This window comes from Microtus ochrogaster, chromosome 8 (genome assembly GCF_000317375.1).
Source record: "Microtus ochrogaster isolate Prairie Vole_2 chromosome 8, MicOch1.0, whole genome shotgun sequence".
Classification (NCBI taxonomy): domain Eukaryota; kingdom Metazoa; phylum Chordata; class Mammalia; order Rodentia; family Cricetidae; genus Microtus; species Microtus ochrogaster.
The window spans coordinates 36,834,633-36,854,260 of record NC_022015.1 but is presented as its reverse complement, the minus strand read 5'-3'; the positions used below and the strand labels follow the sequence as shown (position 1 = coordinate 36,854,260).

General features: G+C 50.1%; 1 protein-coding gene across 2 annotated transcripts in view; it reads right to left on the bottom strand.

Annotated features, from left to right (window-relative positions):
- Positions 1 to 19,628, bottom strand: part of Shank2 (SH3 and multiple ankyrin repeat domains 2) — a 445,228-nt gene that overhangs the window by 145,991 nt on the left and 279,609 nt on the right. For both annotated transcript variants that reach the window (XM_005351593.3, XM_005351595.2), the window contains one exon: positions 18,313 to 18,388. In XM_005351593.3, the coding sequence (XP_005351650.1) occupies positions 18,313 to 18,388 (76 nt within the window). The remainder of the gene's footprint in view (positions 1 to 18,312; positions 18,389 to 19,628) is intronic.

Sequence of the window (19,628 nt, the reverse complement as noted above, 5' to 3'; positions counted from 1 at the left end):
GGGTGCAGTCACTAGTCACTGGCATGGAGCCACCCAAAGAGGAAGAAGACCTGAGTGGCTCCCCTTCAGGGTCTGCAAAGGAAACAGTCTGGAGCCCACACAGATTTGGGGCTTGTCCTCCTAGCTGTGGAATACCATAATCCCCCCTCTTTAAGCTGCCTATCCATGGTACTTGTTCCCGCAGCCCCAAGTCCCACACGGCTGTGCCCAGGATGCTGAGTACACAGAACAGGCACTGCACCCTGGGTCTGCTGTTCACCCGACTAGAGAGGGCCTATTGCACAGAACACAACATCTCAAGAGAAGAAGGGCAGTGGGGAGCCACGGACCATGAGGGTCTAGGCTGTGCTGAGCAATGGCGGCTCCCATGAGCCACATGAGCACAGGTTTTCAGAGGCTCCTTACACCAAATATGCCATTTTTTTTTCTTAAAATGTCCATGACCATGGGCAAGCAGAAGTTTCGGTTTGCTCCTAGCCATGAGACCAGTTGAGAAGCCTGAGCCTTCATCCGTGCAGATGGGCCAGCATTGCTGAGCACACGCTCACATCCATGATCCAGGAGAGGAAGAGGAAGAAGGAATGACAGATCTATTGTGAGCCCCACCTCACATCAGGATATTGGAAGGACAGGGAACAATGACATGGAGGTGGATGCTCTATGCTGTGTGCCCTCACTCATGACTGGGGTCAGGACTCATCTTGCAGTAGGGAGAAACTGAGGCATAGAAAGTAGGAGAATGCATTGTTATGGTGGATCAACTGGAGAACAAAGTTGAGAGGGTTGGGCATCCTGTGGGTTCTGCCCTCCCAGAGCACCTCTGAGGGGGCATCTCCATGCTGATTGCAGCCTTCTGGATAGCTCTCTGCCAGGCTCACATGTGGGCCAGAAACTTACAGAGATGTCTGCTGTTCTTTGGCCCTCCCTTCCTCCTCTACCTTTTCCCTCTTCATCCCTTCTAGAAAGATTTGCGATGATATCTCCATGTAATCTGGCAACCCACCCTCTGCCTCCCCATCCTCCCCATCTGCAGCTCCTCTTCTCAGCTCTCCCCACTGTCCGTGTCCTTCATGGATGGTGTGTCTTCCTGCCTATATAAATGTCCTTTGCAAGTCTCCAACACAGACAGTATGAGCTGTCTGTCCTACAGCTGCTATGACAGACAAATGCATGCTTGGCAGCTGCAATCATCAGAAACCTGCTTCATCACAGAGCTCAAGGCAGAGAGGATGTCCCCAGTTGTCCCTGGAAGGGATCACGGCAACACAGGCCACACTTTCTAAGGAGGTTCTGGGTGAGGGTCTGTTGCCCTTCTCTGGCTTCTAGTGGCTCCAGATGTCACTGGAGTTACAGCTGCATCTCCCTAGGTCTTGCCTCTGTGGTCACAGGGCCTTCTCTAGCTCTGTCCTCTTAGAAGGAGACATGAGATGGCACCTAGGCATTTCCTAGGAATGCCAGGACCATCCTTTAGAGCAATAGCCTTAGCGTCGCCAGATCTGCCAAGCCCTCTTTTAGCCTTAGAAGTTGAGAAACAGAATTTTGATATAGACATCTTTGGAGACCACTGTTTGGCTGACAATTTGTGCAAGCCATGTGATATATAGCTATGCACAAGTGCATGCATTTAAGGGTTTTAATATTTATATGTTTATGTGTTTTCCTGCTTGTCTGGATATATATCATGTATATGCAGCAAGTGCTTTTGGAGGCCATAGAGGGTGTCTGATCCCCTGGAAATGAAGATACAGGCACTGTGAGCCACCTTATGAGGGATCTGGGGATTGAACCCAGATCCTCTGCAAGAACAGCAAGTGCTGTTAACTGTTGAGCCATCTCTCCAGTTCTAGTAAGTGAATTTTTAGATGAATGGATGGATGGATAGACGAATGACTAGATGGGTTAATGATGAATGAACATATGGATGGATGGACGGATGGATGGATGGATGGATGGATGGATGGACAGAGGATAAATGAGTGGGTTGATGGGTGGATGGACAAATGAATGGGTGGGTTGATGAATGAGAAGATGGCTAAGTCTCTCAGCTATCTGCTCTCTTTTTACAGATGTGACCCCTCTAGGGTTCTCACTGCCTCATTAACCAAGCCCCTCACTCCACTTGAAAAGTGAGAAACACCCCCAGAATCACAAACCATGAATGTTTAAGACTCACTTCAGCTGAGGTAGGCTGGCTCCTATATGTCACGCTTCACAGGACACAAACCACAGTGATGGGAAGGGACCCGGTGACTCACCCCAGAGGGCTGGAGGCAGAGCATCAAGAAGGGTACATGAATGTCCTACCCAGCCTTCCAGTGTGCTGAGGTTCCAGTCTGTCCCTGCAACTGCTGTGGCCCTTCTATCCCATTCCCCCATGTCTTCATCCAAGGAACGAAGGGTCCATGTATCCCCCTCTGCTCTACACTAGGGAGGGTTGAGCAAGGCCCCGAGTTCCTGCAGCTGATGGGCAGGAAGGACGTGGTGCAGAAAGATGCAGCCAAAGCTGTGGCTGTTCCTGTGCCTCAATCTTTCCCAGTTCCTGACTAACACCTGACTTCAATCCTAGCCAAGTGCCTGGCAGTGCCAGAGGGATCCACACTTGAGCCCTCCCAAGGGGACATGCTCTAAGTCTTCCTAATTCTCTTCTCTCCTGTCCCAGGTACCCCACTAGAACATAGCCCTGCTTTCCCCTGGCTTGGCCTTTTTGTTTGTCACTGAGTCCTGCGCATCCACAAACATTGCTCCTCTTTAGGGCCAAGTCCAGGCCAGGGAATCCAGGGCACAAGAGTGCCATCTGCTCTGCCAGGCTTCTGGCCACCACGACAGCCTCAGTTTTGACCTTGGTTAGCAGAGTCAGGTTTTAACCAGCATGTGTCCTGAAGAGTTAAGCACTGTGGATCTGACTGGCTGCCAAGGAGTGTGGGCAGCCTGGCTACCGAGCCCAAATGCCCTGAGAGGAAGTCTCAGAGACAGAAGTGGCTCTCATAGCTGAGCCCTCCTGCAGACCTGACCATGTTGTGTTGCCTTTTAACTGACAGTGAAGCCAGGTGCTTGCTGTTGCCTTTGAGGAAGCAGGGCAGTGGAGTTGTGTGGGGCTGGGTCACTCCTTTGACAGCCCTGAACCCTTTGCATGGTGTGATGGTTGGCACTAGGTACCTAATCTTTTCCTACTCAGGGTCACACTGTTCCTTACCCTCCTCATAGGGAGATTTATTAAGAGTCAACATGGTGCGCAGTTCTGCCTAGAAAGAAGCCTCAGCATTGTGCCCCACCTGAGCATCTTTCCTTCTTACCCACTTAACCACTTATCAGTGCATCCATCTATCCACCAATCCACCCACCCACCCATCCATTTATCCACCAATTCATCCATCCATCCATCTATAAATACATCTACAAATCCATCCATCCATCCATCCATCCATCCATCCATCCATCCATCCATCCATCATTTCAGTTATCTATCCATCCATCATCCACCCACCCATTCATCATCCAGTTATCCATCCAGCATCCATCCATTCATCCATCATCCACCCACCCATCATCCATCTATCCATCCTTCATCTATCCATCCATCCATCCATCATCTACCATATATCCATTTAATATCTGTCTGTGTCTGTTTGTCTGTCTTTATGATCCATTTAACAGCCATTCACCCATCCATCTACCCATTCATTTATCATCCATCATCCATCGAACATTTGTTGATTCATCATCAACCCATCTGACATCCAAAATTCACGATCCATCTATCCACCCATCACTCTAATATATATCCATCTACCTACCCACCAATCTATCTTCATTCTTCCACCCATCTATCAAGCCAATCATCTATTAATCTCCCTTCTTTCCCACTTTTCTGAGAACATTTGCCAGTCCCTACCCCAGGTGGTATGGGAAGAAGACAAGTTGAGCTGGCATGGATACAGGGTGGGGATACAAGCAAATGCAGATCAACCTCTTGACTGCTGTACTTCACCCAGGCAATGGTGAGTCAGATGGGTCCCATTCTCTCTGCTCCTGAGTCAAGCACCAAAGGCTGCTATTGCCTAGAGGAGGACAACACACCTGAATTTTGCCAAAGGTGGAGATCAGTATGGACATTTGCTGAGAGCCTGCTGTGTGCCCACCTCATCCTGCAGAGACACACAGGCCTGGCTGGCTTATCCTCTTACTGTCTGGCACTTGGACGGGTTGCACATGCCTGGCTCAAGAGAATTCCTGCTCACTTTGCTGTAGTGCACCATGCCCGTCTGCGCTCTATGCGCTACCATACAGTTCATGAACTGGGCAAGAGGCTGGAGATTGAAACACACACAAACAGAGACACAGGTCATCCTTGAAACCAGAATGCCCCTTTAGTGTGTACCAGAGCCGCTTATATAGGATCCTTAACCAATAGCCATGCCCCAGCTAAACGCACCAGAAACCACTCCCCTGCCATCAGGAACTCCTGAGGGTCTCGTGCTCAGAGCAGCTGCAAGCATTACAAGTTGTTTACCAGAAATTCAGGATCTGGGGGGTTCACAGCTCCCAACACCTTGGCTGTTCTGCTGACACCTCTGTGGCCCTGAAAACTAGTCCTGATAGATCTGCCTCAGGGTCAAAAGTTGCAGATGTTCATGGTGACCACTGCCTTGTCCACTTATAACGACTGTATCACCCATGATGCTGTTGCTTATGTCCAGTCATGCCAGCATTTCCCTGGGGTGTGTGTGTGTGTGTGTGTGTGTGTGTGTGTGTGTGTGTGTGGTGGGGAGCTTGTGCTGTGGGGCACATGTGAGGTCGGAGGAAATCCATGTCAGTCAGTCTTTGCCTTTCTTTCTGTCTGAGAGAGGGTCGCTACTGGCAGACCCATGAGCATCTAGGATCCTGTCTCTCTCTTTCATCTCACCACAGAAGCGTTAGGGTTACCGATGCTTGCCTCTGCATCCAGCTTTACTTGGTTTCTCATCCTTGCATGGCAGGTGCCTTATACCTGCTGAGCCATCTCTGCTGCATGGAGACCATTTGACACGCCTGTTGATGGCAAACACTGACAACAGCCCCTCGCAGTGGGCTCCGACCATGTGCACTCATGGAGACCCTCAGTGATATTCACTTACAGTGAACACTTATCAGTAGTTACAGTAGCTTCTGACCAAATATCCAAAAAGTGAAAATAGGAAAAGAACATGAGGAGAGTATAACCATTGACAGGTCAGGAAACTGAGGCCCACACAGGGAATCTGTGTCAGAATAAGGAAGAATTCTGGCATCGGAACTGCCAGACTGGGCCCTATCAGGTTTGTAGCTCACCCCTTTAGAAGGACGTTTGAGTCACTCAGTTCTTGGATCGAGGGCCTGCCATGGTGGAGCTGGGGAAGGAGGCATAAGAGGGATATGGCGCTGACAGGGGGCGTGCTGCAGCATGCCAGCTTGCCAGGCCTGGCTGTAAGCATGTTTCCTCAGCTCCAGGATCAGTAAACACATCAGCAGTTAGAGACTGGAAGAGCAGAGCTTTCACACTATGGAAATGGGTAAATGCTACCGTTCAGGACAGCTGTAAGGAAGGGAGACAGGGGGCCTCATACAGCATGGGCTTAACAGGCAGAGGATGCCTTTGGTAGCTGTGACCACAGAAAATTCCAGGGACAACAGGGTCAACACCCTTCTTTTGCTGCTGCTGTAGATAAGGGAGGTGGGGAGACAGGAAGCTCATGGTGACACCTACCCTGGTCGGCCTCTGATGTGGGAGTGATTTCTTATTAATAAAGAAACTGCCTAGGCCCCTTGATAGGCCAACCCTTAGGTGGGTGGAGTAAACAGAACAGAATGCTGGGAGAAAGAAGCTGAATCAGGAGTCGCCATGATTCTTCCACTCCAGGCAGACGCAGGTTAAGATCATTCCTGGTAAGCCAGCTCGTGGGCTACACAGATTAATAGAAATGGGTTAGATCGATATGTAAGAGCTAGCCAATAAGAGACTGGAAACTAATGGGTCAGGCAGTGTTTAAAAGAATACAGTTTCCGTGTAATTATTTCGGGGCATAAGCTAGCCATGCGGGTGGCCGGGTGCCAGGGACACAGCCTCACCGCTCCTATTACAACAGGCCTCTCTACATAATCAGAGGGCCGGGGCAGTTCTGCGGGGTGTGGCCTAGAGGTATGCCTGAATGCCAGCCTCCCCTAGCAACTGCTCGGAGGCTTCTCCATCGCCCCACCCATCTGCCTGCTCTCCCCCATCAGGACACCCACTCGCCACCTGGGAAAAGTGCTAAATGTGGCCTGAGAGTGTTGAGCCAGGCACCTCCCTGCAGGGATGGATGCAAGGATGGCATCTGTCCTGGACGGAAGTGCATGACTGTCCTGCCTGATCCCACGGTGCCATTGAGCAATCCTTCAGTGAACAGCTGGGCTTCTCTGTTCCAGGCCCCAGTGGGACACACTCAGGAGCCGTAGGGGAAAGCCCCAACCCAGAAGTCAGTGGTTCCAAGCTCCATAAGGAGTGCTTTTGAGCTTGGTCCTCAGGCCAGGCACCAGGAGCTTGCCTTCTCTCCCCCAGGAAGCCATTCTTCTGTTTCAGAGCCCTAAGTTGGACTCCAGTAGAGCCCACCCCTTCCATCACCTCATGTGCTCTGAGAAAGGAAACCCTAAATTAGGTCCTCAACTCCAGGAAGGGCTGGGGGTCACAATGGTTCATCGCCATCAACTTGCTGAGATTCAGAATTTCCTAGGAAACACACACTTTGGGTATGTCTAAGAGGTGCTTTGGGTATGTCTAAGAGGTAGAGTTTTGGTTTTTTTTTTGTTTGTTTTTCCAAGACAGGGTTTCTCTGTAGCTTTGGAGCCTGTCTTGGAACTAACTCTTGTAGACCAGGTTGGTCTCAAACTCACAGCCTCTGCCTCCTGAGTGCTGGGTTTAAAGGCATGCGCCACCACTGCCCAGCTCCAGAGGGTTTACTTTGTTATTATTTACTTATTTTTTTTTTCTTGATAGGGCCTCTATAGCCCAGGCAGCCCTCCAACTCTCTCTGTAGCTGAGGATGACCTTAAATCCCTGATCCTCCTGTTTCTACCTCCTGAGCACCAGGGTTACAGGTAAGAGCTACATCATCCAATGTACACAGTGCTGAGAATGGAACCCACAGTTTGCTGAGAGGAAGGCAAGCGATATATCCATCGACTCTCTAGCCCCCTCTAGAGAGGCTGAACTGAGGAGAGAAGTCCCTCCCTGAATGTGGGCAGCACTAACTGACAGGCTGGGGTCCCTGACTGAATAAAAAGGGGACCAGCAGCCAAGCATGGGCATCCCCATCTCTGTTTCCTGGTTGGTGCCAGGGACAAAGCTGTTCCTGCAGCTGTGCCTCCCCTGCCATGACAGACAGCATTCTTCTGCACCAAGAGATGGGACAGACCACCCCTTCATTAATTTTCTTTTTGTTAGCTGTTAAGTCCCAGTGACCAGAAAAGTAATGAATGCTGGGATGTTGGCTGCACTGAGGCCAGAGGATGCTAATGTCAAACTGCCAGGTCCTGGAGAGGGAGGAGGCTGGGCCAGAGCCTGGCCATCCCAAGGGGCTCATATGCCAGGGTGACCCAGGACTAAGTACCCGGTGTTCAGCTTTCTGTGTACACGGGGGCTCTGACTCTTGATGCCCTGCGATGGAGGCAGAAGGTCAGCACCTGAGTCAGAGGACTGAGTGGTCCTGGCAGGGTCACAGGGCTGGTGAGTGGTGATTAACATGGCTGGGGATAAACATGGTCCCCTAAGTAATCAGTCTGGGTTCATGGCTTCCCCTCTCCCCAGCCACACAGTCACTTCTGTACATGACTCAGCTGCAAGTGTCATCCCGGGGATGCCCATCACTCCTGCCCATCACCTGGCCATCTGTGTGCTCACTCGAACAAAACACGTAGTCCTTCTGGGATGGTCAGTTTTCATTATCAACCTGACACAAACCCGTGGTTATTTGGGAAGAGTGAACCTCAACTGAAGAACTGTCTCCATCGGATTGGCCAGTGGGCAAGTATGTGTTGATTAATAATTGATATGGAAGGGCCCAGATCACCGTGGGAACTGCCGCCCTGGGAAGGTGGGCCTGCCTGGGTTGTATTCAAAGCAAGTTGAGCAAGCCTTGAATAACAAGCCAATAAGCAGCATTCCTCTATGGCCCCTGCTTCAGTTCCTGCCTCCAGGTTCCTGCCTTGAGTTCTCTCATGGACAGACTAAAGTGTAGTATGTTATAAACCCTTTATAAAGGACCACAAGTTCCATTCGGGCAGGATGTTTATTTATAGCAACAGAAAGAAAACTAGAACACACCCATGTCCTTTGGATTCTGATACATGCCTAGCAGGAGAGTTCGAGAAGCCAGCTTTGTCTCTGTTTATGACCTCTGGTGGGGAGCAAGCCAGGAGCATGACTTCCTTCCATTGCTCTGCCTGGCATTTACTAGAAAGAAGCTACATTCCACCCAGGCTGTGCCTGGAAGGCAGTCCCATGCAGAAGCTTCTGTGAATACTGGCACTGTCCAGTCTGTTCTCAGAGGCTCCCAGCAACACTTCTCTGAAGTGTCAGAAGCTCACCCTGCCATGAAACCAACAGCCCCTGGACTGTGACAAAGTGACTATCTAGACAATTTCTACAGGTGGCTAGGGAACTGGGGAGTCCTCTAGAACAAGGAGGGAAAACCGGGAGAAGTAGTGAAGGTTAGAGTAATTGTAAGTGACGCATGGGAAATGCAGAAAGATGTGCATGAGAGAAGGGAGGAGGGAGAGAGAGAGAGGGAGGGGGGGAGAAAGAGAGGGAGACAGAGGGAGAGAGAGGGAGAAAGAGAGGGGGGAGAGAGAGAGGGACACAGAGAGAGACTCTCCGAGGTTGCTGAGTCTGAGGGAGTTCAGGGGCCGTAAACACAACGGTTGAGAGGTCAGGCTAAGGTCCGCATGCCAAGGCATCAAGATGTTAAGGAGACAAAGAAACGCTGACCTTCCTACAAACTTCCAGAGAGAACAGAGGGGCAGAGACAGTGGAATGAAGATAGGAAAGCATCATGGCTCACGTCATGAAGTGGGTCTGTTCCAGTTCAGAGGACAAATGACTCTGAGCCCGGAATTTTAAAGCCAGAGACTGCAGACAGAGCGCTTACACTTCAGGTTCGTTTTGTTAAAGGTTTTGAGGATGTAGCCATCAGAACCAGGGCTTCGCCTGAGGAACTACTCGCTTATTTCTTAAGTTAATGAGGGGAGAAACTGCAAACTGCTACTTCTGAGCGCTGAGTGCTGGAGTCCAGATAGGAGCCTAACGTCCAAGAGTCTCTTAGGAATAGCGCACATTCTTGGGATGAGCCACAGGCAGGAGGGACGTTTAATGGCTTGCTAACCAAGACCTAATTCTGCTACAAAAGGAAAAATAAAGGCAGCTAGAATTTCTGGGAAAAGGAATACAGAACAACAAAAATTCATGCAGAAAATCATGATCCTTGTATGACACTTAGATGTGGGCTGACTTTGAGCAACTGAGAGAAGAAGGAAGGAAGAGAGCCTGTTGGGCTGTGGTTCCGGGAAGACCCTTCTCCTGTCTGTAGGAAGGAAGGAAGAGAGCCTGTTGGGCTGTGGTTCCGGGAAGACCCTTCTCCTGTCTGTAGGAGGAACCTGAATCTGAGGCCCACTTCTGGTGTGGATGCAAACATCCGTGTTGTTCCAATTAGGGTTTTGAACTATTTAGTTGGACTGATAAAAACTAAAAGATTTAAATATGATGAAAACAAAAATATATTAATGAAATATAAACACTAATGCTGAGGAAAGTAATCCCATGTTTACGGTTAAGGCTGTGGTTTTTGTAGGTGACTTTTGTGCTTCCTGTGATTTCTAGTTGTCCCTTCTTCTGCCCTCCTCTTCCTTTCTTTCCTCCCCACTCTCTCTCTCCCTTCCTTCCTTCCTTTTGTTGTTGTTATGGTCATAGTCGAATTGTGTCTTTGTCTAAAATGTATTAAGTGAAGAAAGAAAGGGAGTGTTATCTGAAAGCAGACAATTTGGAGAAATAGCAACACCTATTCAGACTTGTGGGCAGGCGGAACTATGAGGCCAGGTTCTCTCCAGCAGAATCAAGGCGGTTTCACAATGAAATGAAGAAATAAGGTGGGGCTATTGTAAAGTTGGGGAAACCATGAATGGAATAAGGGCAGAAAGTCAACCAAATGGCTGGATGGGCAATGGGAATCTGAGTTCAGGTCCTCCAGAGTGTGCACCACCACCTGCAGACGAGGCTGGGGAGGGAAGGGGTGCTTTCCAGTTCTAGTTCTGTCCTCGTGATTGGCCCAAATGGATTGGTTGCTTTCCTTACACACATGGCTTGGGGTTTCTGAAGGGAAGAATCTGAGTCCATAGAGAATGGAGAAGGTGAAGGGTCTCCAGGAAGCCAGATGTGGACAGGTTACAAAAAGTTGGGCAACATGGCAAGGGTGGGGAGGAAACAGGACATTCCCAACTTTTGTTATAAACCAAGTGAGGGGTGCTGGAGAGATGGCTCAGAGGTTAAGAGCATTGCCAGTTTTTCCAAAAGTCCTGAGTTCAATTCCCAGTAACCACATGGTGGCTCACAACCATCTGTAATGGGATCTGGTGCCCTCTTCTGGCCTGCAGGCATACACACAGACAGAATATTGTACACACAATAAATAAGCAAATATCTTTAAAAAATAAACCGAGTGGGGGAATGAGGCAGGAGAGGAGTGCCCAGGCCTTCCAGGTTGTCCTTCAGGATGGAGACCACAGAGAACCGAAGTTTGGAGGGCGACCATGAAAGGCGCAGACTGAGATGTGCTCCCTGGGGAAAGGATGCACCCACACAGAGACCTGACTTCATATGTATCATACTGGGAGAATGAGAGAAGAGCCAGCCAGGTGACGGTGCCAACCTTCCCTTCATTGGTGCATGCAGGGCTCCCATGCCCCTCAGTTGCTAAAATTTGCCAAAGCACCAAACCCTGTCAGAAAAACACAAAGAGAGAAAAACAGGACATCAAGCATGAACCCAAAGGCAGGGGAGCTGGCTTGGACAGGTGGAGTGCTTACTGTGCACTCGGGAGGTCCTGAGCTCAGATTCCCAGCACCCGTGGACAAGGTGGGAGTGCATAAGTGTAACTCCAGCACTGGGAAGCAGAGCCCAGGTGCTCACTAGCTAGCCAGGCTAGCTGATCACAGAGCTCCGGTCTCAGCGAGAGACCGAGCCTCAAGAAAAGAAGATGAAGAATGACTGAGGAAGACACTCAATGTCACCATCACTCAGGCACACAGTCTCCTTTGTAGTCCCAAATCATGTCCCTAAACAGCAGCTATGCAAGCTCCACTATTAACCACTAGAGCTGGTCGTCAGCTGAGCAGTCGGAGGATGCTTCCTTCCGCGTCTGCCCTGTACACACTCAGTCTTGGCTCTCTATTCTTCGAGTCGTTCAACAACAAATACATAATGGTGGAAGAAGAACGGGGCAATCACTGTTTCTTACCATTTACTTCTTACTAAGGGCAGTGTTCTAGACAGAAGGTGGAGGGTTTCAAAGGAAAGCCAGCCACTCACAGGTGTCACTTACAGCTCATAGCCCTCTGGGTATATGTGGCACATGCGTCTTGGTGTTGCAAGCATGCAACCTATTTTCTCATTCATTCTTAACACGAACACAACTGGAGGTGGAGCAGGTTGGGTGTGTTTCTGTCTCGCAGACAACAACTCTGAAGGCTCAGAGAGAAGAGTTGAGTGTCCAAGGTCACATAGTGATTCAACTGGAGAGAGAAAATTGGGCTCTTTGTTTTTTTCAGGAGCTTCAAAAAGGCTTTGTAGAGAATAGGAAGATGGCTTAGTCAATACAACCACGAGGACCTGAGTCCAGATCCCCGACACTCATACAAAGCCAGGTATGGTAACACATGCATGTAATCCCTGTGCTGGGAGGTGGACCCACAAGGCTTGCTGGAGCACACTGGCCATCCAATAGCTGAACTGGCAAATACTGGATTTGTGAGAGATTCTGTTGCAAAAAATAAGAAGGTGGGGGCCAGAGAGATGGTTCAGCCATCAAGACAGTGGTTCTCAATCTGTGGGTTGCATATCAAATACCCTGCATAGCTGATATTTACATCATGATTCGTAACAGTAGCAAAATGACAGTTATGAAGTAGCAACTAAAATAATTTTATAGCAGGGGTCACTGCACCCTGAGGAACTGTACTGTATTAAAGGGTCACGCATTAGGAAGGGTGAGAGTCAAAGTGTCAAAAGCACATGCTATTTTTGCGAAGGACCAGAATTCAGGTTCCAGCCCCCAAGTTGGGTGGTTCACAACTGCCTGTCATCCCAGCTCCCAGGCACCTGATGCCCTCTTCTGGCCTGTGAGGGCACTTACACACATGTGCATACCCACACACCCAGACACTCCTGTACACATGAATAAAGGAAAAATAAATCTCAGGGCTAGAGAGATGGCTCAGAGGTTAAGAACACTTGTTTTCAAGGGACCCAATGAGTCCCTTGACTTCGACACGTATGTGTACACAAAGCACACCTCTCCCTCCACACTGAGACTTCTTATAGCATCATACAGACAAAGTCCTTCTCTAGAAAGGGCCTCAGGAATCCAGTGAGGGAGGTTCTGTCTGGGAAGAACTTGAGCTGGGTGGGATGGAGGGAGAAGGGACCTGTTCTTCGCACCGTATCATCTCATTTACCAAGTGCGTCTTTTCTATTCCCAATTCAAAAACATTCAAATGATACTTGAAAGCCGTGAAAAGAAGTTACTCTGGGTAGCAGGCAGTCACCTGTTGAAGAGGTGCAATCCGCTGCCTTCCCAGATCAATCTCCAGGAGGAAATTGGTCTTCCCAAGGAGTGATAATGGAAGTGGCTCGCCCTGGCATGTGGTCTTGAAGGTGTTCCTTCTAAGCAGGTTGTAGCTATGTGGTGGGGACCATGAGGACTTTGCTGCCAGCGAGTCCCCGGTCTGGTGCCCACCTGCTGCCTTACTAGCTCCTCCCTGGAAAACCTCAGAGAGCCTGGAGAATGGGTCCACCTTGCTTTCCCTCACCCACACCCTGGGCTCTGTTCATTCCGCTGTCACCTCAGATCCACGTTCTGCTCTGTCCCCACCTCTACCAGTGCACACAACTGGGGCCCAGACAACAGGGCTGTCTCCTCACTGGTCTCCATTCACTCCTCTGCTTGTCTTGTGTTGGTCCAGGTGACACGGGCTCCAGTATCTCCCCACTAAATGTGCTGATGACACCCCAAAGCCTGGGGCTCCTAAGCCATCATCTTCTGTGTGTTCCTTGCCCCTTGCCATCTTGTGTTCTCTATCAACCTCAATGTTTTTGCAGTTTCTGAGTCTTGTCTGGATGGCTGGCTCCTCCTCAGCCTCTGGGAGTCACCCCAAGTTTGTCCTCAGGGATATTTGCTCTGGCCTCACACAGCTTGCTCTGGGGCTCAAGGTCTGCCGGTCTGCTCAGAGCACTGACTGACAGCTGGGACAACTCCCCGGTGTACTGAGTGAATTCACTGTACTACTGTTTGTAATAGATCTAAGATAGTTTCTCTTGTTGACTTAAAAATCTCTTTGTTTGTGTGTGTGCATTTATATGTGAATGTATACATGTATATGCATGTTCGTGTGTGTTGGCAAATGTATGCATGATGAATGTGTATGTGTGTATGTATATGTGGAGGTTCAAAGTTGACACTGGATGCCTCCATTAATGACTTTATTTCTCTTGATGAGCCCAGAATCCTCCAGCTCCAACTAATGTCTGAGCCATCTTGTGTAGGAAATCCCATCTCTGCTCCTGAGTGTTAGGATTACAGGCAACCCTGGTGCCTTTGATCTAGGGATCAGAACTCCAGTCCTCACGCTGCATGGCAAGTGCTTTAGCCACTGAGCCATCAACCCACACATGACCTCACAATCTTTAACTCTCAGAATAAACAAGTCTTGGCCGCTGCTGGTTAGACAGATGGAAGATGAATAGGGTCGATGGGAAGGATGAATGTGGGTGGGCGAATGAATGATGACTAGTTATGGCTGGGTGGATGGATGGACTGATGAGGGATGGGAGGATGGAGTTAACGGATGAATGAATGGGTGAGTTGATGGATGGGTAGATAGAGGGATAGATGGGGAGATGGGTGGATGGATGATGGACGGGGAGATGGCAGGATGGTCGGATGGATGGATAGGTAGGTGGATGGGTGCACAGGTAGAATGATGGTTATCTAACCATCCTGAGCGGATGGTTAGATAGACGGATGGAAGAGAGGAAGAGTGAGTAGATGTAGAGACAGATAGATGAACAGAAGATGAATGAATGGATGGACAGATGGACACAGGGTTATACAGATGAATGGCTAATGGATAGATGAACAAACAGGTCTTAGACTGATGGACAGCTGGGTGGGTAGATGAATAGCTGCACGAATAGCGAATGGATGAATAGGTGTATGTATGTATGTATGTGCATGTATGTATGTATGTATGTACAGATGAATACATGAGTGGATGGGTGGTAGGAAAAATGGGTAGATGAATAGCTGCACGAATAGCGAATGGATGAATAGGTGTATGTATGTATGTATGTGCATGTATGTATGTATGTATGTACAGATGAATACATGAGTGGATGGGTGGTAGGAAAAATGGGTAGATGAATGGAACTTGTTCAGCATATAACAACCCCGAGGTTCCTCTGCCCGGCCAGGTATCTCCTCCTGGTGTCCTATGCTGATGAGGCGGGGACCTGATTAATGAAGAATGAGGACTTGCAGCTGCCACCTCGTGTTGAGTTGGCTTTTAACACTGACCTCAGATACCTGCAAAGTCCTGCACAGTGGTGACCCCAGGACCTCGGTTGTCTGACTCTGACTACTGTGTCTATTCCTAAATCCTTCTCATCTAAATCTTCTACCTGCAGGGGGGAGAGAAGCATACGGCAGGAATCAGTTGGAGCAACTGAACACACGTGCTAACGGCTTTTTTTACTCGTTCATTTCTTCAGCGCTGAACCTCTGGGCTAACATGACACACGAAGGGATGGGAAGGGGAGATGGCTTTCGACTGATTCGGAAAATGTCTCCATTGAGCCTTCCTTCCCATCCCATTTTCTTTAATTACATTAGCATCTGCAGCCACGCGGCCTCATCTGTTGGCGCTCACACAGACCACAGCCACACCACACAGACCAGCTAATTGGCCGGTGGGGCGGGACAGTGGCTGGGTTTCTGTTGTGCTTTTGGCCTTTCCTAATGAGCTGATGTACGCTCTGCACTGCAGCTGCCCACCTCCCCAGACGGCTCCTGCCTGCTCAGTCAAATGAGTGATGGCTAGGCTGTCCTTCTCCTGCCCCCACCCACCAGGGCCATGTAGCTGTTGGGGGTTCTGTGGTATGGGAGACCATTCTGCCTCTCCGCCCATAAACTCCTGGGTCTACCTGCCTTGCAGGTCCCTTCGTGGTCAAAGCCAGCTCCCTTCTTATTGCCTGCATCTGGATGAGCAAGCTTGATGGCCTTTTGTCAGCCACAGAAGTAGGGTTTTCCTTCCCAGTGATGCTTTGGGCAGCAAGGATTCTATCTTCACCAAGACTTCTCCTCACAGGCCCATTTACCCGAGGGCCATTGTGAGCAGAAATATCTTGACCTCCAGTTGTCACAGCCTCACACGCAGGCCTAAGTGCTTCTGAGGCTGGGGACTCACCCCATTATTTGACCCCTAATTCAGTTTCCATATTTTTTTACTGCTCTGAGTGACCTTGCTTTCCCAGGCTGCTGATGGTATGAGACACGGTGGCTGGTGCTGGCGAGGTGACAGATGAATGGTGCAGATGTCACTCTTGTTTCTTTTATCTGAAATGGCAGGTCAGGGGAGGCCCACCGCTTGTCCAACCCAATCGTTAATCTAGAATCTTCTGCCCTTGGCTTGGAAGCTGCTAGCTGGTCCCAGCTTGGCACTACTCTCCATAGTTGCAATGCTGCATAAACCCCATGTGGCTCTGTCCAGATGACCTGCGTCTGCTCCTGATGGAAATTTCGTGATGTGCCTCTGTCTGGGGCCCTGCCCCTAGCCCTACCTTGTCCTCTCTGCTTTCCAGGTCAGGTGCTGGCACTGCTCTGCGGGGAGGTGGCTGACGAAGGAGCAGAGTATGCATGGCTATGCACACAGCAAGACCACCTGTGCATGGCTCTGTGGCCCAGGCATGCTCCATCAACAGCCCAACCTAAAAGTGGTCACTGCTTGGAGCCTTAGGGTTCCCCCTCCCTACAGGACCCATCTCTCCCTGCCTAAACAGCCCTTCACGTAGCCATGGTGACAGTCTTCCCCAGCTCTCTACCAGCTCTGCCTGGGCCTTCTTTGTCAGATGGACATATGGGCCACTGCTGCTGACTGTGGCTACATTTTAAGGGTCCATACTGGCCAGGTTTCCCAGAAGTCACTGGCCTGAGTTTCCTTTCCAGTGTACAGTTCCCTGTTCACAGGGCCAGGTTATAGGTCACAGTGGACACCAAGGTCAGGGAGGTGGGCAGTGGAAACTAGAGTGTAGATCAATGCAAGACCAGCATTTGCCTAGCATATGCCAGGTCCTGGATGCCATCCCCAGTTTCCTAGGAAACAACAAAAAGGGATAGAGACAATGGAAGGAGTCAGGGTAGGGCATGGGACTCCTGTTGGAGCTCTTTCCTCTCTTTTTTATGAGACAGTTTCACTAAGTAGATCAGGATGGCCTTGAACTCATCAGCCTTCTGTCTCAGCTTCCAGAATGTTGGGATTACACCCAAGTACCACCACATCCAGCCTAGTCTATCTTGTTTCTGGGAGTGACTGAGGACAGACAGTATGAATACCAAATCAGACAGCAACTGTGTTCTTCAGCACACAACTCAAAGAACCGAAAACACGTTCAGACAGGATTGCCCACGGCATGGCGTTCATCATGGCAGACATCACCCAAGGATCCACAAACGGGTAAAATGCCAGCATCTGTATGAAACTCCAGTGGATTGAGTCACAGAAGAAAAACAAATGGCTGCCAGTAGCTCTGGGGAGGGACCCACGGGAATGACTGCTGCTGGGGACTTCCCTTATAGTGGGCAGGCTTCAGAACCGGTCAGAGGTGGTTCTGGTCAATGTGCTAACCTCGCTGAACTCTGCACCTCAAAATGGGAAAGCACACACTGGGGACTCTTGTCCTAGTAACAGACTCAGGTAGAACCCTCAGCAAGAGACAGGAGTTATAGAAACAGGCAAGAACTGACCACCAGATTCCCTAGAGTAAAGGGAGCCCAGTGCAGGGTGCTGGGCCCTCCTGTGGTGGCCCTCCTCCGATGGGATCTAGCTGATAGCCTCTCAGTCTCTCGGTTTCATGGTTGGCTGCCCTGAGGGCCCTTGTGGGGGACAGTCATCATGTACCTGTACGACTTTGTCTTTCCCAAGTCACACATGCATCCCTGATCCCTACATCCAGGACAAACCTGTCTAGACCAGGCATTCCCTTAGATCTCTGTCCCAGTGTGTCATGGAACTGTGGCTTGTGACAGAGAAAGGGACAGATGAACTTCACTCCCAGGATGTGAACCATTGTAACTGATTGAAGCACAGGGAAGCTACCTGAACAACAGAAAAGCTGTCAACCTTGGCCTGCTGGTGGAGCCACTGTCCCAGTTTTGGCTCCATTTAGAGGTGGGGAGGCAAGACACAGAGATCCAGGGGTTCTCGCAACAGTTGTTGTCCAAGCATGGTTTCTGTGGGAAGATTTCATCCTGTATGCTGTGGCTGCCATACCATGGGAAACACGCAGCTTTCTACAAACTCCCAACCCCGTGAGCCTAGAACACCTGCCAACTTGGGGTCCTGCCCATTAAGAAGAGCAAGATTTCCTTAACAAAACTCCAGTTGGCAGGAAGCACCACAAGAATATGGACACACATAGGTGAGGGGGAAGCCCAGAACCGGGATAGACTCAATAGTCATTGGAGGACGCCCATCACTCTGCTTCCGGCCCCCAACTCTGCCCTGCTATCCCATCTCAATTGGTTTTTTCTCAATAAAGCCATCCCTCCCTCTTCCTTAAAGTTCATTGCCCTCTCACGGGGGCTTCCTCCACAGGCAACTGCATGCAGGCCCCGTCTGTGACAGGTTCTCTTGTAAATGGTTGGCCGACACAACCCCAGCAGAGGCGACACATGAACAACAAAGCAAAGGTGTCCTCGAGCTGCACAGCAGACACCTCTTCCCAAGGCATGCAGAAACACCGGAGGCTGGAGTTCCCCAGAAGGCGGACGCATGCCTTACCTGGCAGCATCGAAGCTGTCGTAAGAGCCCACTGTGTAATGCCGGAAGAGTTTCTTGCTGCGGTCAGCACGGGTTTCTGCAGAGGGAAGAGAGACACCATTCAGCAAAGCCACAGCCCATACACTGAATGGGCAAAAGGTTGGATCAACCTGACTTGCCCCTGGCAGGGTGACACTCACTCTGCATAGGTACACACCTGGGGAGACAAGATGATTTGGGGGCCCAAGTCTGCAAAATGTGGGGACGCTGGGAACCCTGGGTTGACCATAGAGCAAAGAGCTCACTCTAAAACACAGGTGGACTCCTGGGCCCTAGCATGAAAGGGTAAGTGAGGCTCTTCAGAGCAGGGACCGTGAGTGTGAGCCTTCCAGCCGCCTCAGGTGGAATCTGCTAGACCTGCTTGCCCAAATGGTGGTGCCCAGGCTGGCAGGCCTCTCATCTCAGAGATTTCCGATGATGGACTTATCCTAGAGAGACATGATCAGGATTAATATCCCGATGACGGTTGCTTTCCATTAAACAAAAAAAGGCTAAACTAAGCACACATGATTAACGCTCCTCATTAAGCCTGCTTCCCTGACTCAGCAGGTTCAGATGTAAGATCGCTGGAGACGATATGACTATTGTAATTAGATTAGCAGATGGCATGGGGCTGGGGGGGGGGCTGTAAAGCTGCAAATGCTGGAAGCAGCACAGAGCTCAGTGAGCTTCAAGGTATTCCCCTCACAGACAAGATTCCCTGCCCTGCCTCCTTCCGAGTCCTGAACTTTGAGAGGAACTGAGCAAATGGCTTGAAGCAAAGGCCTGAGCTCTGGAGGGCAGGTGGGTCTCTTTTCAGTCTCTCTCCTCTCTCATTCCAAGGTCAGCATTGTTTTTTAACTCACCCCTCCCTGTGCAGGTTTCTGAGAGAGGTCCCGGGTCTGTATATACTTAGAGGAAGAGATAGAGCACCCCACTTCTTACAGAGCAGAGAAGCACCCCTCTTCTTACAGAGCAAGGAATCCCCTCCTGGGCTTAAAGGAGGCATGACTGAGGTGGGAGCTAGAACTGCATTTCCCAGCTTCCCCCAGCACTGTGGATGTGGCTGAGTGGTCGATTCTTCTCTAGGAGTGGGGTGCTCCCAAGCTGGGCTCTTAAGCCCCTCCACTATCCCTCTCTTCTTTTGCTGTCTCCTAGTTCAAGTCTCAAGCCTCATTCACAGATAAAATGAAGAGCCCCAAGGCACAGCTGGTACCTAAATGTCTGCACAAAGGCAGCAGAAATTGAGATTGGTTTCCAGCACCCTGTAAAGAGACGGGCATAAAGGTATGCAAATC